The following is a 24,057-nucleotide window of genomic DNA, read 5'->3' as shown; positions in this document are numbered from 1 at the left end:
ATTAATTGTGGTCTCGATTTCACATGTTACATGGCCAAAATAAGCACAACTATCATAATTTTCCCTTTTAAAAGCACAGTTGAAGAGATCATTGAAAATTAGCTTAAACACTCTGTATACTCTGATGATGGCAAGTAAGAAATTTTTAGGATTTATGATAATACTATATTTTCTCATCCTAAATAGATACTCATCAACATAATATACATCAATACAGAAATACATCAATAGTTAAATACACTATTGCAACTGTTTGTCTGGTTCCACTTGTTAGCCTCAAGTTTTTGTCTTCAGGACAGAGTGATTGCTGTAGTAATTCTAAAATATGCTATTGTTGAAAGTTATGGGGAAGGAGTCAATCTATTAAGAACATGGACCAGTGCCTAGTGCTACAAGGTGTATTGAAATGTATCTGTTATCTTAAATTTGGTTATGATAATAAGACCTAAGAGTATCTGCTTGGTTTAAAGAGAAAAGGGAGCACTAGACCTGCTATTCAGGATTAGCTCTGTGTGAATAGTAGGAGTTTAATGTTGGTTTCTAAATTATGCCATAGGTGTTTAGAAGATACATTTTACAACTTTGCAAGTTTGAGATTCCAACTTTAATTCATTTTTAATGTTCTCATCTTGCTCTTTTCCTAAATTATTTCAGTGATATCGGTAATAAATTTGATTTAGTAACTGTTGGAAAGGTGTGTGGCTGTTCTGCTGAATAGTGTGTGAACATACATATATGCATGTGTGTTCCCCTACACTTACTACAATATTTGAATGAGTGCTGATATGTGCAAATCATTGTCCTCTGTATAAAGATATTTAGAAGCCCAGATGAGTGGAATGTTTTTCTGTAAAACCAGCCTATTTAAATCCAATTAGAGCATCTTGTTGTTTCTATAGTTATGCTAATATATCGCACCTTTACTCTAAACAATGCCTTGCACAAAGTGATGTTGAGATTGGATCACTCATAGCACCTAAGCACTATTAAGTGATCGTCCTTTATCCTGCAGTATAATGTGTTTTATTGATGTGTGTGGTGTGTTAGGTATAAATATTTCTTCATTGCAATGTGTGGGCCCAGTATTAGCCAGTAAGAACAATGCATTATGCAAAAAGTAAGAAGAATCTTTTAAAAATGCCTACTGTATTATCCAAAGGAATTAGCATTTGCTAGATTGCCAGTCAGCCAAGGTTTTACAAGAGTTATTGTCATTTTGATTTTCGGATGAGTCACTTGCTACATTGCCCCCAAAGGCACCTCATTATGATTCAGTGCACAGCATATAAAATCACTTAGGCTTTCGGGGCTCCATGAAAGCGAGTGGGGGTTGCGGTGGCTCAGCGTTGTGAAGCAGCAGCATTATGCTTAATTGACACCTTTGATGTAGCCCTAAGACAGCACCTGCACCTCCCACTGCTGCTCTGAAGACGTCAGCCTTACGCAGAAAAGGCTTCTGCTTATGAATCCTGCATCGCATTCAGCTCACTCTGTGAGCAGCCCCAGCTATCCTTAACTAATCCCATTGCTTCTCAGTTTGGCTACAGCTTGGCTTAGTACAGAGCAGGAATTTTGCTGCTTGCTCTTATCAGGTTAAACAGTCAGATTTTGTCCATGTTAGAACTCATAGAAGGTAAGTCAAATGCCTTGTTGATATCCTTAGTATGTAGATATTCTCCTAAGATTCAGAATCTGGGGATGTGATTGTTCTTTTTATCCTAGCACTTACAAATGTAGACTCTGATAGAACAGTTGCTTGTTTAAGAGTATTTACATGTATATGTGATACACGCTTCGTAGTGTTTCTGTCAGTGCTTCGGTGTGAATATTATTGATAGCCTCTCGTGTGATTACTTTGTAGTAGAATTCTGTCCTCTGCTGGCATTGTTTTGTTAATTTGTTGGATAATGTCATGTGCATGTGAAGATGCTCCTATAAAGATAGGCACTGACATATGTGAAGAAACTTGCTTATTTGAGATAGTGATGCTTTCCTCTAAGTCAGACTGGAGGAGTTATGTCCAATTCATTTGCCTTCAGAAAGCCCTTCTGGGTTAAGTCTGAAGTCGTGTTTGGGTCAGATAGTGTTGCAAAAATCTCTTCAAATGGTTGAGTCCTCAATCAAAAAGTGAAAAGCAGGCAACTGATTTGTTCTTGCAAGCAATACTGTGCTATATTTTTAGTGGGCAGCACTTCAAGCCATAGTTAAATGGAATGAAAAGGTTTATATATTTTGTTCTTTAAGATTAAAAAAGCACCTTGTTCCCCATTACTTTCAGTAATAGAAGTATTTTACTTTCAGTAAAGTACAGGAACAATACAGTTTAAGAAAACATGATCATGTTCTCTGCCATTGACTAAAGTCTTTTCAGGTTTTTTTCATTATTTGCTTTCACCCTGTATAAAAAAATCCTTCATGAGCCAAAAATCTAAGGAAATAAATAATTATTTTTTGAATTACCTTATTCAATGTTTCAAACATTAAGCAAAACCAAATTAATCTGTTCAACAAAGACTGAAGAGAAATGTTGGTTTAATATTTTTTTTTTCTTTAATAATGCCTTGTATTTATTTTTTTTCAATTTCTTGTCCTTTTAGTGAATGGAACCCCTGGTAGCCAACTTTCTACTCCCCGCTCCGGGAAGTCTCCAAGCCCATCTCCCACCAGCCCAGGAAGCCTACGGAAACAGAGGGTAAGGAAACAAGGAAACTGATTTCTGAGCATGGCTGGGGAGAATCCAGCATAGCCATTATCCAATAGCCTTCTCCCTTCTGATCCCTTGTGTGCATCTAGAGCTATAGGGTGGAAGAGCCTGGCTACAATCCTTGTGTTTGTAAAACCCCCTGAAGTGGAATACAACTGTTCTGTGTCTGTCAAAATGCTAAGTGTACTGAGAACCGGTTTATCCTTGGGGGGAAAAACCTGTTTTTTTTTCTCCTTTTCCACTTTTTGTTAGTTTGTTTTACTTTCTTTTTCTAAATATTTCATAACTGACAGAAAATGTCAAAGAAATCTCTTTTGTTCCTAACTTGCTGTGGGTATTGTCAGTTGCACAACCCACAGACTGCTTTGATTTTGAAGCAAGGTGAAAGAATGCACTGTGGAGTTTAGCTGTGATATCACAGCCTTTTGCAGTGAAGATACTACCAGCACCCAGGCACGTGTCCATCACTTTCCTGGACGAGAGTTGATAGTAGCTGTGGGTTCCCCCTAGTTATCATGTATGGAGGAATCTACAATATTCCTAAGCATCCAGAACTAAGCTAATGCCCATGTTACTGCTGTAACCCTCTGATAAAGTATTACTCATTCAACCCAAAAGCTCTGCATGCTGATAGAATTAATTTTATCTGTTTGAAAGACATAAGACAGATGCCTATGTATTCTCTGCTATTTTCTAAACTGTGGTCAGTTCTCAATGAAGGCATCCCTGAGGCAGTAATCTCAGAGTTGTTTATAAACAGAGTTTGAACACATGCTTTTTCTGCCTTTTCAGTTTTTAAACAAAGATACAATTTATGTCTCTCTAAAGAAGGGGATTATGTACAAAACTGGCAGTGCTTGACTTTAGGAGCTGGTGCAGACCTGATTCCCCAGATACCCAGATCAGGAATAGCTGTAGCATGACACGACCCCCTTCTAGCCTGCAGACCCTTCTGCATATCTGATGTGTGCCTGGGAGCTGAGGAATGGTGCATGTCCAAGCCTTACCTCCATCTGGGATACAGCTATGGGTTTCTGCCATGACTTGTTTACAGACATGGGGGCTGACTGTGATCTTGCAGTGTAGGGACAGCCAGTGAGCAGCAGCTTCGAGCCTCAGGGTAGTGTCATGTTTTTCATCATCCAGTACACAGATAGGAAAGATGTAAGTTCCAGTGGGGTAAGCTGGTGCTAAAATCTTCTTGAATGCAATGTCTTCCCCACCTGTTTGTTCTTGCTCTCAAGGCTTATTAATGAATCATTAATAAGTCACTGGAGAGGGAACAAAGAGTCTTCCAAATGAATTATACATTGGTGATGTGAGGGTGTCTGTTTAGATGGATGATACCAGTTTACATTGGATTTGCATTTGCTGTAAGGCTGTCTCTTTTCATTGGTAACTTTCCTAAACTTTCTTTCTCACTGAAGCTTTGCTCCTCACAGTGAAGAAATGTTTTTCTGCTAGCGTTTGTGGATGGGTGAGTGGGAGCCATGTGATCAGCACCATTAGACACAAGAGGTTTCTAGGCACAAGATTTCTGACTTTCAAATGTGAAGAGGAGAGCAGATGGGCTTCTTTTTATGTGTAAGTGTAATAGGATCACTGAGTGGCAGTGTTATGGATGCAAAGTGCCATGTAGCGGTAACAAAATCAGACTGCTAACTGGAGAGAAAATAAATATTGAAGTGTACTACAGGAGAGATAAGACTAAGATTGTTAGGGAGTTGAATTCTCTTCTCCAATATTCGTATTCAGTCCTCTTGACCTCGGTAGGGGACCTTTCATGCTTGTCTGGCTTTATTTTAGACAGATTTATTTTTTTTACCTGATGAAACATGGAATATATTCATGTAAAAATAGATTGCAATCATGTAAAATGCATTGCAATAACATTATTTAGATTACAAAATCAACTCAGAAGTTCAGGGATGGAAACCTAACACTCAGTCTGAGAATTTATTTCATCTGCTTTCATGTTTAGCTTGTGAAGTGAATGAGTTAGAAGTTCAGTGTAAAAACATATGATTGTGTCATTAAAGGTTATAATGTGCATTCCAGTGAGTAAATAAGGCATTAAGCAGTGCTTGAAAATCATAATTTCCTTGTGAGCAATATAAATGGTGTTCTGTTTAGGTTTTTGTGTACAGATTTTTGTGTCTTTTTATTTAAATTTGATTTAGACAGGTTATGTTATGTACCCTATTGTCATGAACCAAATTTAAACCCAAAGCATTTTAAACCCAAAGATTCAGCCACAGTGCTGAGAAGCCAGTAGCAGGGTGAGGTTTATTCCCTAGGACGTTGCTGAAGTGCTGGTATCTTGTGATAGACATACAAGGGAGAAGAGATGGATTTAAGTTCCACTCTTGTCCCCTGTGTTGAGAGGTGAGGTCTCCCTGCCCTGAAGGAAGAGAGTTGGCTGCTTTAGCCATGGTCTGGAGTTGAGGGTGGTGGCTGGTTTTCTGACTGCTCTGTCTTTTTTCTCTTTACCTGCAGTTTGAGGGGGCTACTGCTTTAGAACTGAGATAAGATGCTGGGTCCTGGGGACACCAGCTCAGCTCTGTAATTTGTGGTGTTTTGTGCCTCTCCCTGTGCAGTTAGAGTTACAGGAGTTCCTCTTCTCTCATGCCATCAGGTACATGGGGTGCCCGTGGTGGGTACTGGGTCTGGAAGGTGATAGGAACATTTCCTGTAGCCTAGCCTGGCTCACATTGCCTTAACTAATCAATCAGCTCCTCAGCATCCCCATCCAGGGCTGGGAGGGAGTTGTAGGCTTGGGACATCACAATGCCCAGGGCTTCTAGGCAGGCTGCCAGTGTTTTTCCTGGGAAGTACAGCTGAGAGGAGGTCAGGCTTTTGAATCCAGAGGCACCAAAGCAAGGTACTTCCACAAAGGCAGGGATTTCTTCCTGGGAATAGTAAAGACCTGTGGAACGGATTAGGCAGCTTAATATAGGGACTAATCATTTTACTTACTGACATTTCATCACTCATCTTTTTAAAAAATGAATTCTGGCCTTTTAAGGAAGGCTTTTGATTGATGTGGATAAGGCCAAAAATGTGGCCTTACATACTGTTACATACCTACTGTCTTGTGGTACATACTCAGGCAAACAGTGTTCTTGTAACCATACAGGTAAAATTTTGTACCCTCAAAAGCCAGAATACAAAAAAGATAAAATGTATCCTTTCTTATTTGCATATGTATGTTGGCTGAGTTGTTCCCAGAAATTCAGGAGTCAGTGAAAGTTATATTTTTATAATCTTCTGCGAAACTCAGTCTATATTTGAAGAAAGTAAGATTTGAAAGATTACTTTCATGGGTGTAATTCACGAAGTTGAAAGTAAGCTAGGAACAATTTATCAGCTATCTTAGCTAACTGTCAACCAATTTTCAGCTTCTGAATATTTTAACTAGCAGGCTGTGTGCTATAGTTACTCTTTCGTGCAGTTTAATTATTTCTTTATTCTTAAATAGGAAATTAAGATTCTAGTTTTTAAATTGCTGTGAACATAATTAAGTTTTGGAGTTTTTCCCCAGAGGATGAATACATTTGAAATTCAGGTGTGAAATAGCAGATTGAACTAGAGTTACTGTGTTATCCACAAATATAGTTACTACTGCAACAGAGTGCAGTTAACTATGCAGACTCAGAAAAGGTGACATGGTATTTAGAAAAAAACTTAAGTATTTTTTCTGTGTTCTTAGAGGTTGCAACCTACAGAATAAAAAAGAGAGTTTTAAGGTATGTCTTGATTGATTGATTAGACAGGCTAAATTCTATGTATATAAGGATTTTTCGAGTTGCATGTAGCTAAGAAATCTGATTCATTCAGCAATTTTTGTCTTCTTATAAATCTATGCAAAATAATAAATAGATTCTCCTCATAATTTCAAGACACACAGCTCTCTGGCTAATTATAGGTAAGAAAAATTCTTTCAGAAAGGAAAACTTTTTAAGACTTTCAAGTATTTAAAACAGGTAAAATAGCAGTGAAAATGGCACTGAAATCTGGTGAATGATTTTGCTTTAAAGCAATCATAGAGTTATGAAAAGGAATGCAAAAATATTCTTTAAATATTAAAATTCAGAAATACGTTATTTGTAAGTTCCAAATGGATTTTTTTTTTTTTTAATATTCAGAAGCAAGTGCAGTCACCTGGGAGATACTATTCAAAATTTTGGGGTGTTACCCTCTCTAGCAAATCAAAAGATTGTTTTTTCCTGTAGTAGGTATTAGAAATTCCCAAACTGTATATTCTCAAAAGGCATTTTAATAATTAACTAACTAGTTAGTATTCAGAATAAGATGTCTGTTTAAAATTGTTCTCTTGTCTAGATTGTTTGCAACATAACAGAAATGTATCTAAGATCTCTTTTCACTCTGCCAGTGTAATGTCTTCTAATGTGTGTATAGATGCCCATTGGCAAAAGACACACAGAATAAGCATTCTAGGGAATCAACCCCCCTTTAAGGTACTTAAATCCATTTCACATCATGCCTACAAGTAAAATGCGAATTTGCATTGTTTATTGAGATCACAATTTGAAATTTGTGAAGCATTCATTTTAGCTGGTCCTTTTTTGTAGTATGGCTTTCAGATTTTTTCATTTCTTGTCAGGGTAATCTTACTGTAATTAAAAAAAAGCCAAAACTGATGCATTCAACATCAACCCAAAAGCTGGCTCCATCACCTTTCCCATTCTCATGTTTTTCTTGTACTTTTTCTTACAGGGATTTTTTGTTGCAATTTTTTCATATGTTCTGTATGAAAAGAATCCCCCAAAACACCTTAAATATATCAGAAAATGGCTAGGAGATGTGCTGGGCACCTTCCCAGTCAGAAACCCCTCTGAACCATCAGTTATGCTTAAATCACCTTAAAAAGACAGTGCCCTGTCCTCTACCACTTCTCTTTTTTGAGCTTTCATTCCGTGCGATTGTGTGTCTCGACGAGGGTTGTTGTGCTGCGTAGGTGGGAGAGGGCCATGTATCATCCCATAGCACCTCTGGCACTTGAGGATTGTCTGATCTGTCAGAGGATCAGAGTGTGTTGAAAGAATGAAGTGTACAGATCCACTCAGATCTCCCTGTGCTGTCATGAACTGGTTGCTTGGCTACCGACAGAAAGAGACGATGATGGGGGGACAAAGTGTAAAACATGCTGTCTTTTTATACACACACACGAGCACAGAGGAGCTGTGGGAAAGGAACACCACTGTCAGTACAACATAGGCAACAGCCATATTCACTGTCAGCAGCCCAGGGGTCAAATGTTGCTGGATCCATGCTATATCACCAGTGGGTGGCAAGTCTTTATTACCTTAGGTACGGTAAGCACTTACTCTGCCCCTACAAAATGGCCAAAAGGGAAATACATTCCCTTTGAGATTAATGTTTCCAGGTTTCCAAACCATTAAGAGATTCTCCAGAACAGGCAAATACTGTTTGAATAGTGTTCAATAGGAATGACTCAAAGAAAAAAAATAATTGCCTCTGAGAATATATTGTATATTGAAACTTCAGCTTTATTTACTAACCATCTATCTTTTTGATTAAAAATAATAATATGACATTAAGACAACAATATGAGCATATAGAACATGTGTATTTTGTGTTAAACAATGTCTTCTGGTCCACAGTAACCAAAAGAATATAAGACAGTTGCAGTGCAACAAATCAAACAGAATAAACAAATCTATACTGCACTTCATCTTACAGGACCTGTATCGCCCACTCTCTTCGGATGATATGGATTCAGTAGGAGACTCAGTGTAAAAGAGAAAATGGAACAATGTTTATGGTTTGTGATTTGATGAAGGTTTAACATTTTTAAAGAAAATAGCTGCTAATTTACAGTAATAGTGAATTGCACAAAAGAGTTTTGCATATTTAATATTAACAACATGGGGCCAAATTAATTCCAGTGTGTGGGGGTATTTTTTGGCTTTATCACTGCATTTTAATGCAAGAATTTGTAATGAATGAGCCATTGAATATGTCCATCAAATCCAGAACAGCATTGTGCATATTTAAAGGCACGAAGATTGGATAAGGTGAATATAACGCACAAATCCATAGCGGGCACATTTATGAATAGCACTATTTTTATCATCAAAGGTACTGATTATATGTTCTGTTTTTACCATATCTATCTTTATTCATTTTGATATGAACAGTTAATGAGTACTTTGCTTTTACCAACGAATAGGTAAAATGCAGAGAAGAAAAAACCTGCCATATTAAACTGCTTGCACCACGCTGTCTGATCCCAACACGCACATTTGAAACACCCTAAGTTTAATCTTTTTATCTAAATGAAAGGAAAGTGAAGAAATCCTGTGTGGTCACAGGACAAAAGTAATTCTTTCAAAGCAGTGCTCAAATTCTCTTCACTGCATTGCCATCTGATGACTGTAAACAGAAGGGTGCTCACAGGCATTATGAATGTTTTACCTGGCAAGAGCTGTCAATGCTGATCATCCGTGTGTTGCAAGTGAACGGGGACAGATTTCTGACCGAGCAAATACGAGGGCCCGCTGCCTAGCAGCGTCATCTGACATACATATGATGACATCTTTTGGAAAAATGTGTTTTGCCTGAGAAAGTAGTTGATTATATTCACTTATGTTAAGAATGGGAACATAATTTTCTATTCCCTGTAAGAAGACATTTTGTGCATTTTAAAAAGAAGGCCAACAGGAATGGTGATACTGTAAATCATCCTCCTATTGACCTAATTTTTCTGTTTTTGCAGTATCTAGAGGTGCTCTTTTTATACAGCATGAATATGCAAAACTCCTTTAGTGTTAAAGTAGGTCATGCATTAGAACCAGTTGTTTAACAAATATCTACTAATATTCGTTTGTTTTCTGCTGCTTTATTGTGAGACTCTTAGTCTACTTAAGTCACATAATAGCAATATTTCCCATCTTACATTGTACTAAAATCCATAGTGTAGTGATCACACACTTTTGCAGACTTATACCTTTCCTTTAATTTTCTCAAATACTAATAATTTAAGAATTAGAAATCAGTGTGTTTCTGATTCTTAGCAAAAATCTATAGAGGGTATATTTTTGAGCTATTTAGTGATGATTTAATATATTTTGAAATCAGGAAAATTTACTTAATTGAAGAAAAGGTTCAGCTGCCACATGCCAACTTCTAAATGTAGTGAAATAATTCCTTTAGACCAATTTGTCCATATAAAACTCAGCAAATGGAAATTGTTGGCATGTGATGTACTTTACTGTATCAACATAGTTTTCTTTACAGAGGATATTTGCAAAAAGAAATAAAAGGGCAGCAGAATACAAAACTTACCTTCTCTGTTTCCAATATGTGGTTCCAGTGTCACCTGGAGGGAAAGTCATTGGTCTGGCAGGTTTGCTGAAGCACTCAGGTCATTCCCTTTTGAAATGCATGTTTTGCCATTCCTGCCTCAGACTTCAGTCTAAAACTGTTGCCAGCCATAAGAACAGTCCATCCCTCACCCCACACCATAATGCATAGGCTGCCCTATTCTACTGAAAAAGTTCACAGCTGTGAAGTTACTTGCATTTTTGGTTGCTATGAGGGAATGTCTTTGCAAAATGTATTACTTGATCCTGAGAAATGCATATTATATAAATGTGCATTGAAATCTGTTTCCAAAAATTCAGGCAACTAGACCAGATTGAGCAAAATACTTACTGACATTTTAAAAATTGTTTTTTCCTGTAAAGAAAATAAATTCCAGGTATTTTATTTTCCCTCCCTTCTCCCATGTAGGCTACTGCTGCTTTAGGCAGTTTATTAAGACTGTTCTGCACAGGGAGTACAGATTGCCAGCAAACCTGAATCCCACAGCTTTGCTTAGCTGTGGAAAAGAAAAATGGACCTTATATCAGTAATTGTTATCATAGTGAGTTCTCCATCAAGACTGTTTTAAAAAAGATTATGCTAGTCCATAACATTTAATCATTTCAACATATGACTTGTATTAAGGGGCTATTCAGGGGCAAGATGTATCATTAATATTTCATTTTAGGAATGAAAGTCCCTTAGAGATTGAAAAGGTACACTGTTTATAGACTTTGAGATCCTTTTTTGTGTGGAATGTAATTCCCATTATACATGAGCAGAAATGAAATGTTTCTTTTGAGCAAGACCAGAAGGTTTCAGTTTATGGGTGGAACTGAAATTGTGTTCCTTGATGCTGTAATTCTGCTTGCAACAGCACAGGTTTTAGTTTGTTCCTATATTTCATCAACTGCATTAAATAATAGAATAGCTTAAGCAACTTTATAGTGTTTGAACCTCTGAAAGTTCTCTGTATGCTGCATTATTTGTGCCTACTCCAAGGTGATTATGATGTAGCTAAAGAGTCTTGTATAGATTGTGAAAGCTTTGCTTCCCTTTGAGCTTTATGAATACTTGTGATTATTTCCCTAATGCTTTCTGCAACTTCATTTCATTTTGTTTTTTAAATCTCTTTTCTTCTGTTGTGCAACAAGCAACTCACATGTGAAGCACAGAATGCGTATGTTTATATTTACACGCACATGCACACGCACATAGATTAATGGCTTTGGAACCCATGCGCTGTTACGTCACACTTGTGACTTCAAACAAATGAATGGGGAAAATGTTTTAACAGGAGGATGCTCGTCTGGTGGGATTCACTACAGCTCTGTTAAAGTTGGTGGAGCTGCACCAACCATTACTTGCTGAGCAGCTACCCCAAGGAATTCTGTACAGTTTTAAGAGATCACATCTATGAACAAGGGCTAATTTCAAACTGAAAACCAGAAGTTAGTGGCAAGCCCACCATTAACTCCAAGGTGGGAAGGATAGAACCTTACGCACAAATACACACACACAGACAAAACATTAATCCTTGACTGAAATTTGAAATTTGAATGTTGGAAATGGTGTTCTTTTAACATGTTCAGTCTTATGCCTCCTCTTCAGTGGTGCTGTTCTGAAGTACATTAAGTCATGCAAAATTAGAAGTTCTTTTGTTGAAATCATAAAATCTTTAGCATTTATTATGCAATGTGCAAATTGCTTCCCAATTTGTAAAATAATTCAGAGACAGCACATTATATGTGGCTATTTTTCTCTTCAGTTCATTTTCACAGGGAGTATTTGGCTGAAAGATAAAAATTCTGGGGTATTAATATTTTGGCTATAAATGTATATTACAAGAAAGGATATATAAAATTCCTACTAAGCGCCCTAGAAGAACAACTGGATTGAGATTGTATGGAATAAAAATTGAGATAAATAATTATGTTTTCTTCTGCAGTTTCATAATTCACACTGCTATGTGAACTTTATATAGTGCATACGTTACAAAAACTGTACTCTGAATGTAAAATGAATTAACGATACTATAAGAACCTCTGATCAATCCAAGTTTACTGTTTCTGTCAAAAATGTAGAGAAATTAACAGACAGAAAATCTTTATGGTGCTAAATTACTTCATCACTTGATGAATGCATAGATTAATGTTGTCTGTGCTTTTTTTTCTATCCAGTTAATGGTGTGCAACCAAATACAAGATCGGTTTTTATTTAATCTTCACTTTCAGCTCTATCTGCTAGTGACAAGAGCTTGTAATTATGAGTGATGAAAAGTAACTTTACGAAGCACAGACAGCAATACCTTTACATGCAGAGCAAAGCAAGCAAGTGGTTGTCCCCCTCTTTGGAAATGAGTGTGCTTCCCCCAGGAAAGCCCTTCCATCCAGAAACCAGGGTCTGCTGAGCAGAGCTGGGGCTGCTCCGAGCTGTGCTTGCTGCCATGACAATTTTGGCTGGCTCAGCTGGCCTGTCTCCAGCTGGCAGCTGCCCCCAGGCAGGCAGTGGGTCTGTAGGTGACACCTGAGCTGTGTCTGCGCATGGCTGAGCGCGCACACGCCGCGCACTCGCGCTCCTGCGCGGTTCCGTGCCCCGGTTGCGCGTGGTGGTTATCCTCCAGTCCGCTTCAATTAACCCTCAGCAGTGAAGTGTGAAGAAGGCTGTACTATATTCAGCGTGTCCTTGTTGTCTGGTGTTATATGGATAATTAGGTTGTGGTTTGCCCTGCAATACAGTGTTTTGGAATTTGGGCTCTAGTGAAAGAAGAGCTAACAATGTTTGTGTTAAGGCCTCTTCGTTTTCTTAGTTGCACTATGATATTGTAAATATGGGCACATTTACAACGTAAGTTTAAGATTTTACAAAGTTATGCATACAATTATTTTTTTTAATGAAAAGTGCTTGGATATTTGCTTTTAAAAATATACCATTTTTGTATTCATGTGATGCAGGAAACCAAAAAGAAAGCTGTTGATTTATCAACAAAACATGTGAAACTTGCAAAATAAATACCGATGAATGTTTTATTTCCTATAATCAGCTGACAAAAATCACCCTCATTTTTGTGCCATTGTTTCATCATACTGTATTGTACTTGTGTTTCATATTTGACCATGTCATCCTGGTTGCAATTTGTTATTTCGCTAGATTTAACATTAATGTAGATTATTGTAAGTGATGTAATAAATATATATTAAAAATACACACTGTTCAGAGAATTTATTTTGGAAACATAAATAACAGGCTTTAACAAAATTCTTACAGTTGGTGTTGCTTGCTCATTTTGGATCAACATTGTCCATCTAACATTAGTGTAAGCATATGGGGTTCATACATCCTAATGGGTTCCTTTAAACAGTGTCTTTTTTTTAGTTACAAACTCAGGGCTTTAGTGTGTAGATACAGAAAATGCTTCAAGAAGGAATTTGGTTTGTAGTGGGTGTTGTGAAGACAGTAAATATAGCTGCCTGGAATTGCTTATGGGTAACTTTGTGCACACATGATGGGCTAGATTTGAAGCATGAAGTGGGGAATTAGTAGAATATCCAAAACAAGGTACCGGCTCCCTGCCAACTGCCTGAGCCCCAGCAGCATTTCCCCTAAGACAAGTATTCGGAAAATATGCTTGTGAAAAGCTAATAGTACTGAAACATACCTGGTGTGTTTTTTTAAAAGAACTACCTAATTTTCTGATACATTTTTCCTCTCTTTAAAAATGCATATCCACATATCCATAGCCTAGTTTTATTTCTTGTTTGGCAGCGATGGGGGAAGAGAGATGTTACAAATTCTGACATGTCATCTGCCAGCCTGATGCTTCAGCTGATGTTCCTGGAGGAAACTGTGGGCTTGATAAAAGTTCTAGTTTTGAAATGCCCTTGGTTGCTGGTAAATAGTTCTGCCTAAAAATGGTGTACACACATGGAAAGGAAAACAATATGAGTGAAATGGGGAAGAGTAGAAACAAAATAACTGAGGTTTCTGTCTCCACCAAGAAACAGCTAAAAATACCTGGAGAACTTTTAAAATACAACTGAATAATTTAAAGTGAAGTGGTTATTTTGCTGTGCCCTTAAGTAAGTGGAAGAAATAAGAACCTCCTTTAGGTTGGTAGCATTTCAATTTTTTATTCTGTAGTTGAGTAGAAAATTTTACCTTTGTGTAACTTTAGAAGAGGTAAAAGGAAACCTTCACATTGCATCACTGTACATGTAGCTTTCTATGTTAACCTCAATAAGGATACAGAAATGACAGTAATAACTTCTGATACCACAAATCCGATATTTTACTTTTTATATCATCAGGCTTTTCTAAATGATGTCAAAGGCTGAGTGAGCCTAGAGTGAATTATGGCTCAACTTTGGAAGCAGTTAGGAACTAGTGGAGGTTAGATATAAGTTTATTGTAAAATACCATGTAGGAAACTATATTTGTCTTTCTGAATTGTCTTGTTACACAAATCAAATGAGTGTATAAGCATCCAATGCTGCAACTTAGGGGATCTTAATAAAACAAAGTGCTTCAAGCTTGCAAATTTAACTTCAGTCTGTCAGCTCCATTTCATTGCAAACTCTCCCATTTGTCCCTCTATCCCTCAAAGAAGAAAACCAACACAAGACCCTGGTAATAAACCAGATTGTATTGCTTGTGTCATTTGAACTTATCTCTTCTCCAAGCTGTGTAAATCGTGAATTGCATAAATGGCCAGCGACAGAAAAATCACTTCCCTGTGTAGGGCCTCTCTCAAGTCAAGTGTCTAGCAAAACAGAGCAGGATGTAGAATTGTGAATGAGTTTGTAAGCAGGTTTGCATACATTTTTTACTGTTCCTTTCCAGATGAAACATTTTATAAATAAATTTGAATCTGATGTGCTGGTTTAGTGCAGTATCCAAACTAGAAAACAAAACAATTGCATCATTTCGCTTTCTATAATTGAACTCCATTAGTTTCCATTCTTTCAGCATGAAGATTGTGGATTTCATGTTTCTTCATGAAGCAATTTTTTTTTCCAATGCCGTACTGTTTACAAGAAAACTTTTTTCCTCTGTCTCAGCTGGCTGGGCATAAAAATGTAAGGTTAAACAAAAGAAAATCAAAAACATTTTTCACTGGATATAGCTGGGAGAGGGAACTTGAGTGTAACCCTTTGCTTCTCTCTAAGTTGAATAATAAAAAAGATCAGTTTATCTTCTTAAAAGTTACATCAAAATGTATTACTTTATGGTTTTAAATCAACTGTCCTCTGCTTTTGTTCTCTGGTAATGTACCATTTTTGCTGTTCATTGACTCACTTCTTTCTTGCTTAACACTGTTACGTATTATGGGAATTTTTTGGTCTCCTTCAAAGTCTTTAAAAGCTAATATCTGTACTGGATGGTTGTCTTTATTTTACCATTACTCATGATCATCTTTATTCAAAGGAGCCAAGCCTGTCAGGAAGCCATGGCAGCTACCTTGCAAAGGTTGCTTTGTAACCAGACTGGGCACTAGTATGGGCTCCAAAAGAGGTGAGCGTGGGGTCTAAATGCTTAGTTTAGGTTTCAAAGCTATTTTTCCTTACTGAGTTGAACTTCATCTTCCATGTATTACTGACATGCTTATCTTTTTGTATTTTTTTTAAAGATTGCATAGAATTCTTTGGAATCGGGACATCTTAGGAGGCATCTTAGGAAGTCTTAATTTAAAGACATTAATAATTCCCTTCTCCTGAGCCTCCATCCTGAATTTACACTTGTTTACTAATTTTAATTCTCACTTCATTAAGACAGCTTCTAAGAGAGTAGAGCTCCTCATGGGATCCAAACTTAGCATTACACCTGTGTGCTTTTCTGTTACTCACATTTCATCCAGATGCTTCCTTCGTAGTAGAAAAATACAAAGGAATCTATTGTTGAGAGACATTGTAGACTCCACATGTGCTAAGAAAGGTTTTGAGAGGTTTAGAAAATAGAATGCAGTGTTCGGGGTTTGAGATTCAGAAATCTGAATTGCAACAACAAACTTTTTAGTCATACTTGTTTAAGTCTCTTTTCATAACTGCTGACACTAGTAGTCCACAAGAATAATTCTGGAATGGGATTTTAAGATTAATTTAGGACAAAGGTGAGTATCAGGAGAGAGAGCAATTTTTATTTTGCTGTCTTTTTTTTTTCTTTTCATGAATTTAGCACAGTTTCAATTGAGATAAAAACTATTTACCAAATAGTTGCAAAATAAATCCCTGGGTGAGACATGGCTGAAACTCTATAGTGCTAATGTTTCCATTCCCATCAGTGAGGTGTGTGGTGTGCTGGCCATCTGTTATATAAACCTGAATAGGATCTGAAATCCTTACACCAAAGACCTGATTTTTTTATGCCATTGCTTTTATGAAGGTGTGCCATAAAACTGGCCATGTGCTGGCAACCTGTGCAACTGGACCCCTTTAAATCTATGAAAAAGCGATGACATTCCAAGCACCTCAGCATCTCTTAAAATTAAAACAGCTAATTGCATTAAAGTCTGTGTGTTGAAGAGATTATACTCTAGCTTAGGGTTTGCCTTCCCCCTCCCCATCTGCAAGATCCCTGATGGGGTCCACATCTGTGAGAGCAGCAGCGTGCACGACAGACTGCCTCACGATTGGCAAGCCAACTGGAAGGAACGCTGGGACCCACAAGGATTGCTGGACCCGCAGGGCTCTCAGCTTGTGAGAACAGCCAGCTAATTAAAGTCTATATAAATGAAATCTCTTTCTAGTCAAAGTAAAGATAAATAAATAAATGCCTGTGATTTGTTGGAGAGGACTGAATAAAGATGAAAATATTTGTGTCATGTTTATCCAGTAACATCTCTTTAATTGTGAAAGGGGTGCTGCCAGCAGACTTGGTGAATATGTGCAAATGTCCAGTTCCTGATTTATTTTCCATCTGTTGTTTTAATACGAGGGGTTCAGCAAAGGTAATGAAGAGTATGTTTTGATATATTTTTCAATAATTATTTAAAGCTTTAAAAGTCTCAGTGTGTATTTTTAGCACATCTTCCTAGCTACTGCTTCCTTGTCACTGGCAAGTTCTGCCTCTGCCTTCCTGCCAATGCTTTGCAGGCCGGTGTCACAAAAGGGGCTGTATGCTTTGTTTGCAGACTAGTGGGATGTTATATGCTACTAATGCATTATTTCACTACTTCTGTCAACAAATACCATTTTAACCTTCCCATCTTTACCAGTGCCAATAAGAAAAGATGTAGAGTTGCTTAAAGCATCAGTATGAAGTAAATTTTTGCCTTTAAATTTTCTGTGGGCCACTTTTTTTTCAGTCTATTAGACTAAACCTAGGTTAAATACATATTTAAGGAGTTTGCCCAAGACATATTTAGGAATCAATTGAATTTCACTCATGTGTAGACCATTAAGATTATTTGTATTTAAATTGAAGCACTTGCTAAAATGCTTTGTTTAAATGGGCCTTTGAAGATATCTAGTTTTGGAAGGACTGAGCAATTGCATTTCTCAGCTATGCCTTGGTTTAAGGTCCTTGAAAAATTCAGTCCTCAAATAGAAATTTGAGTGTCTCTAGGCACCCATTCTGAGAAGATGTGGCCGCTGAGTTAGGTCTTGATTTTCACATCTGCCATTCTCACAGATGAGAGCAATGACTGCAAGACTGTAAAGAAGTCATCAGGATGCTAAAAGAAGCTGCAGTGCTGTGCAGTCAGCAGCCTTGACCTGACATCTACTTAAAAGTGTAATCTCACTATTTAAAGTGCAAAAAATAATAAAAAAGTAGCTGTTAAATAATCTGTTGAAAAACTAGCACTAACCCTTTTGTGATTGTACTCCTTAAATGTTGTAATGATTCATTCCTTATCATAAAAGTAATAAATATTAAACATATTTAAATTGTAATTCCTTTCAGAAAATACTGTGAGTAGGAAAAGAAGTATGAAATTGGATGTCTGTTGTAGGAAAACAAACAAACACAGTAGAATGAGTAGAGAGAACATGTTTTTCTGCTTATTTTACAAGCAGGACTGTAAAGGAAACAATTCTCTCATTACATGTGTATAAAAATAGGGTTTGAGACTGACTTCTCCAGGCCTGAGAACTCCTAGCATTTCCCCGTTACCTTGATCCACATCTGCTCATTTATTCAAAAATGAACCAGAGGTAAGTTTTTATTGGGATGTCACACAGAGTTTAGTACAGGAATGGAACATATATAAACACGTCCTGGCCACGAAACAAGAGCAGCAGTATCTTAGCAAACTGCATAAAATCACCCAGTGCTGACTTCTGTTGTCAAGAGGCAACAAAAACAGTCCAAAAACTGATTAATGCATTCTTCAATTCTGGTCAAAGCTCAGAAGAAATACTTGCCTGGATGAAAAGAGGGAGCTGGGGTTGGTTGAAGGAAACAAGGGCAAAGAATCTCATGGTAGATGGGATGTGCAAGCTCTCAGGATTATTTAGTGAAAAATAGGCCAAGTTCAGATTTTGTCTAAGTCATCTGACCTTTGTTGTGGGAGAAATTAAAAGTTATTCTGTTCAAATGAACTCAGCATACTGGCCAGATTTTAAGTCTGCTGACTGTGTTTTCCCTGGCTTGGTACTCAGCAAATATCCAAACTGCTGCAACTTTAGTTACTCTTGCTCCAGTCATGAACTGTGTTTTACAGTGTCAGACAAAAGAAATTATTCCAAAGTAGTTGTATTTAATTTGTAAAGTGGATTGGCACCATGATTGTGGGCATCTAAAAACCTTGCAAACACTGATAAGGAAGTGATAGTCTTAGTTACATGAAGTACAGCCTGCAATCTATGTAATATATAGACTGAAGAAGATAATGAAATACTGCAGCACTTTCAGCATGTGAATGATGTGAACCCAAGAAAGTTTTAGTTTTGCAAATCCTCTGAATATTTTTCACTTAAGCTGTAATAGGAGGACTGGAGGAAATGCTTAGTTTGGCTTTAAATTTGAAGAGCCACCATTATATTTGTAGCTTCTTCTGGCTTCCTGAAAGCTTTCCTTTCTGGAAATCCTGAAGTTGAGGTATAATTGTTATGCACCACAGGATAAAAATTTTGGGTGAAATCCAGTCCATCTCAAATGTCTGTCTAGCTTCATCCATCGAGATGCATGATGAAGCAGTTTTCCTAAAGTCTGTGGGTTGAAGGATGAAGCAGGTTTCCTAAAGTCTGATAGGTGTTGATAGGTGCTTTGGAAGGCTTCCCTGGTGAGATCCTGCCTCCTACACTTCTGGCATCCAAGGTGGGTGGCTACAAGTTTCTTTTGAAGGGCCACAGGGACACCACCCTCCCCCCTATTAGCTGTACAGAGAGTACTTGAAATGGAGCACAAGAACAGAGTCGCTGCCTCAAGTGAGCGACCCCCAGTCAACTGCTCCTATGAAACAGCAACCATTATTCGCCCTGACATTTTATTTTGTCCATACATTGCCATAATGATTTCTCCCTTTTAGAACAAAACTGGGGAGGATTTCAACAGAGGAAGGTTTGTAAAATTGAGGAGTTTTGCCCATAACACAGCCAGCTAAACACTTAGGTTCCTCTAGTGCCTGCTGAGTTAATAGGGTCTCTGAGAACACGGTCTCCAGCCTGCAGAGGGCATACGGCTCCTCGGTTTTCCCTGCCAAAATGTGTGTGGACCAGGGAGAAGCTGTTGGAGCATACATCAAAGTATTCTTGCAGGCACATTGCTGCGCTTGGTGGATCAAGGATCTCTCCAGTAATGTGAGGTTACCAAAAGTGTAATTTCAGTGGAAGAAATTGGACTCTTCCCAAGCATCCACGTATCCATCCACCAAAGTAAACAGATACTTACACAGGGAACACTGGAGCCTCTCCAGGACATGTGTCCAGCAGGAACGTGCTGTGGGTACTCGTGCTTCTTAAAAATCATCTGTTTTCATTTGTGTCTCCATTTCCAGAGCTCCCAACACAGTGGCTCCTCTACCTCATTAGCATCCACCAAAGTTTGCAGCTCTATGGATGAAAATGATGGCCCTGCAGAAGGTAACATTTGGAGCTGACATTTCAAAGCAGTCAGTGTAGTGATAACAGCAGCTGTGTAGGAAATGAGTCATTCTTCCTGCCAGAGAAGGTGGGAGCATTGCAGGCTGGATAATTTTCTGTGAGGAAGCTCCTCAGCCTTAGCAAACCCATTAGGTTCAGTCTGGATCAGAGTTGATCTGGACATCACTCTTCAGAGGTATTTTTACCGTGGAATACTTGAGGTTTAATTTTTGCAAGCAACACGCTGCTGACTGGCTTATTTCAGCATTTTTGTCTCATCTGCCATGGTACTGAAGAACACACTGCAGTCCTGGGTCTTTACTCAGAAATGGATAGTCCTACTCCCCGCTAAGGCTTTGAGCAAGCTGGCTAAGGGACAAGGTCTGCTCGAGCACTGCTGGCTCACATACACTTCTATGTACATGTGTGTGTGTATCTGTGCTCCTGTTGGAGAATAACTCTTCATTCTGTCTGTGAATTCAGACAAACCCCAGCCTCCTTGTGTCCTAGCATTCCTAGCATTCACTTTTAATACTAAACTGGAACACAGGACAGAGTAATACAGTTAAATGCACTGTCTTAAAGAGCGTAAACACAAATCACATTTCTGAGAGGCTATTTTTTTACATTACAATATTTATATAGTAGTTTGTATCAGCTGCAGTTTACAGTCAGCTTTTAGAGGCATGTTAAGTATTTGTATCACTATTTCAAATACATTTAAAAATAATAGTACAGGAATGAGCACTAAAACACATTAAACTACAAGCTTCTCATATGCTTAGACACTGTGTAATGCAATTTTACCTAAACATCTGGTACCCAGGTTGCATGCGAGGTAGTATTATTGAGAACATTTGTTTAAAAACTAAATATTTGATATTGGGGGATGGGGAGAACTAGCACTTAGCACATGAGGAGTTTTATGGATGTCTCAGTTTACAGGATGTAATAAAATAAGTGCTTGAGTGTTGGACTTCTTTGGTACATATATTTAATCATGCTGTGTCAAGGAGTTCCAGCCCTTTTTGGAGGCTGGTCTGCGCTTGTGCAGATCACAGAGGCCTTTTCGTAATTAAAAAAATACAATTTTGGTTTTGTCTTGGGGGCATATTGCAATGGCAACTATATAACACTCAAGTGGTGGTATGTTTGAGCCCCCAGAAGTCTTATTTTTCATTATTGTATCTGCATGAAACCTGTTGAGTATATACAATGTCAGCAGAATGGTTTCACTGTACAGTAAGTGAGATACTGACTGAATGGTTTCCAGGCTCCTAAACTGTGGACTTAGAATGCATGTTATGTGCAACATCTGTGTTTCCTTCACTAACAATAAAAATGTACTAATGATTCTTTCAGAAGTGTTGGAGGAAGGTTTCCAGGTTCCAGCGTCGATAGCAGAGCGATATAAAGTTGGAAGGACTATAGGAGATGGAAATTTTGCTATTGTGAAGGAGTGTATAGAAAGGTGAGGAGAATAATATGCTTATTACTGTAAAAAATATTTATTAATGTCATGCTTTTTCCAGATCTTATCTTTATCTGTAGAATACAGAAATGGAATAAGGTAATGTCTCAATGCCAGATGGAAAAACTAATGTGCTCTCAAATTTAAAAAAAGAGTGAGTTCAAGGGGCAATCTATGAATTTAATTCTTTCTGGGGTTTATATGGGTTTTTTCTGCTACACTCCACATGATTTTACCAGTTCCTTGTGTTAAATCTCTCTTGTTGCACTGAAATAACATCTTGCAGTGTGTTCTTGCAAAGCTCCTTTTACATTAGACCAGTGGAACATTTCACATACAGCAGCACTTTGTAAAGATGTCAGGAAGTTCTCTGTTTGGGGTGTAGTGGCAATAGTCAGCACAAAGAGGTAATTTTGGATCAATCTATTTTGCCATCTGACACTGAGGTGTAGTCTCTTTTTTATTTATTTTTAATTTAATGGACGTCTAACTCCTGCTTGCCTGCTTTGTGCCATTATATTTGCTCTTTCCAACTTTATGAGCCTCACTGCAGACACCAAAATCCAACTTTTTCAGTGACCTTTACTGTTCAGAGGTAAAAACAGTCTTTGATTTTAGATGTCTATTCCAGATTAGAGAAGTCACAAGTCACCTCAAGTGTCAGTGTTGCTGAAAATTTCCAGGTTGACATGTTCATGTGTCTGTTTCTAAATCTGTTCAGGCTTGAACCTGCTCTACCCAACCTTAAGAGTGTAAAAATATGGAACCAAGCAGGAATGCTCTAAGCAGAACTGTGGTTGCCTTTTAGTGGAATTGTTAAAAATAGGAGACTATGGGATGTAAAAGACAGAAGGTATTTCACCTATATGTGAAACAACTGTAGGATTGCTCATGTTAGTAGCAGTGCAGACAAACAAAAAACTGCCAGAGCTGGAGGTGTCCAAAAGAGAGAACAATAGAGATGTCAAGGTTTGAGAGTGAAATTTCATCAGTTAAGTTTTCTATCCCCTATTACCATATCCTGGAGAGGAGACTCTTACAGAGGACTAGAACTTCACCTTTGGGCTCAAAGAAAAAACTGCTCTTTAGCCTGTAAGAATATGATATAAACCCTGGGGAGTGAGATTAAATCTCTTGACAGGCAATGATAAATTAGCTTGGCTGGTTTTAAGCTAGTCCCCTTGGAAAAAAACAGGTCCACCTCTGCATCCAAAAGTTGCACTTTTGGATGCAGAGATCATGAAGACAGCTGTTGGGGAAAAGGGTGAGAGTGGATTTTGTATCAGCTGACAGTGTGCTTGTGGGACTTGGCCAAAGTTCTGGTGAGGCTTTTAGTGTTCTGCCAGAGTGAGTTCTTGGTGGAGCTGGTCATCCAGAGGGCAGTAGTTGTTCAGATCAAACCTCAGGGTCTGAGCACTAAACTGTATGGAAACCTAAAGGAAGCAAAGCAAAACAGTATGAAAGAAAGGAAACACTGTAAAATCCTATGGAGGGATATGACTAATGAAAGAAATGAGTGAAAACACCCATTTTCACTCAAACTCTCTTTCTAAGAAAAGAGAATAGGGCAGCTTAAGGTAAAGTGAGTAGTGACTGGGAAAGGCAGATTAGAAGCAAAAATAAAGAGAAGTTGTGGTTTTAATAAACTCATTCAGCTAAAAATGCAATTTATGCTGAGACAGTACAAATGTGCTATTGTGCATGTCACAATTATTCACAATTATTTCCCAAACGGAGAGAAAATGCATGAACAAAATTAAATGTAGGTCCCACCACACCTAAAAATAATGCTGATTACAATGTCCTGGAGAGCTTGAATGAAAACTGTTTCCTGTCCTCTTGTCTATCCCACTGGTCCCAGCAGTATCCAGTAACACAGTGTGTCTAATGTACTCAAAATAGCATTTTTACCTAGGTATTCCCAGATATATAGTCTTGTGGTCTCTGAGCTATACCATTCCATAGGTCCCATTTCTGTCAGAGAGATACTACTTTGGGAGATCTTGAAAATTGAAGTGGAATTGTTTCTGTTAGTTTATACTTCTAAAGCAGTATATCCTTGCCATCACAGGTGTGGAAGGAGGGTAAATTATACCAGTACCTGTGAAACACCTTCAAAAATATTCTTTCCAATCTTTTTTCAAGCATCTTTAACCACCTCACTTCAAAGTCTAATATGTCCATCATTTGCAGAGCCAGAATTGATGGGGTGATACTTGGGACAGAGAACTTTTCCATTTCCTTGTGAAGTACAATTCCTGTGTGCATTACACTTCAAAGGAATAGCACCATAAGGTGTTAAATGAATAGGAATGGGTCTTGCTGCACAAATTCACTGGTCACATGAATACTCCTTCTCCACAGCTCTGAGATCAGTCTGTGAGCACTGGTTGATACAGGTCTGTGAGCACTTCAGTACATTCACGGGAGTTCTCCTCTGACAATGAACAGTCCAAACAGAAATCAAAAACCATCTCCAAAATTTTCACATGTGAACGTCTAAATCCTGTTTTGAG

General features: G+C 37.9%; 1 protein-coding gene across 2 annotated transcripts in view; it reads left to right on the top strand.

Moving 5' to 3' along the window:
- DCLK1 (doublecortin like kinase 1) overlaps positions 1 to 24,057 on the top strand; it is a 226,023-nt gene that overhangs the window by 163,524 nt on the left and 38,442 nt on the right. Inside the window, exons 6-8 of one of the 2 annotated variants that reach the window (XM_050978589.1) lie at positions 2,598 to 2,692; positions 19,986 to 20,070; positions 21,433 to 21,541. In XM_050978589.1, coding sequence (XP_050834546.1) covers positions 2,598 to 2,692; positions 19,986 to 20,070; positions 21,433 to 21,541 — 289 coding nt within the window. Of the gene's footprint in view, positions 1 to 2,597; positions 2,693 to 8,428; positions 13,175 to 19,985; positions 20,071 to 21,432; positions 21,542 to 24,057 lie in introns of those variants that run through there. The other variant, XM_050978584.1, reaches the window with a different exon arrangement.

The sequence above is a fragment of the Serinus canaria genome, chromosome 1 (genome assembly GCF_022539315.1).
Source record: "Serinus canaria isolate serCan28SL12 chromosome 1, serCan2020, whole genome shotgun sequence".
Taxonomy (NCBI): domain Eukaryota; kingdom Metazoa; phylum Chordata; class Aves; order Passeriformes; family Fringillidae; genus Serinus; species Serinus canaria.
The sequence above is the reverse complement of the archived record's forward strand: the minus strand, read 5'-3'. Positions and strand labels throughout refer to the sequence as shown.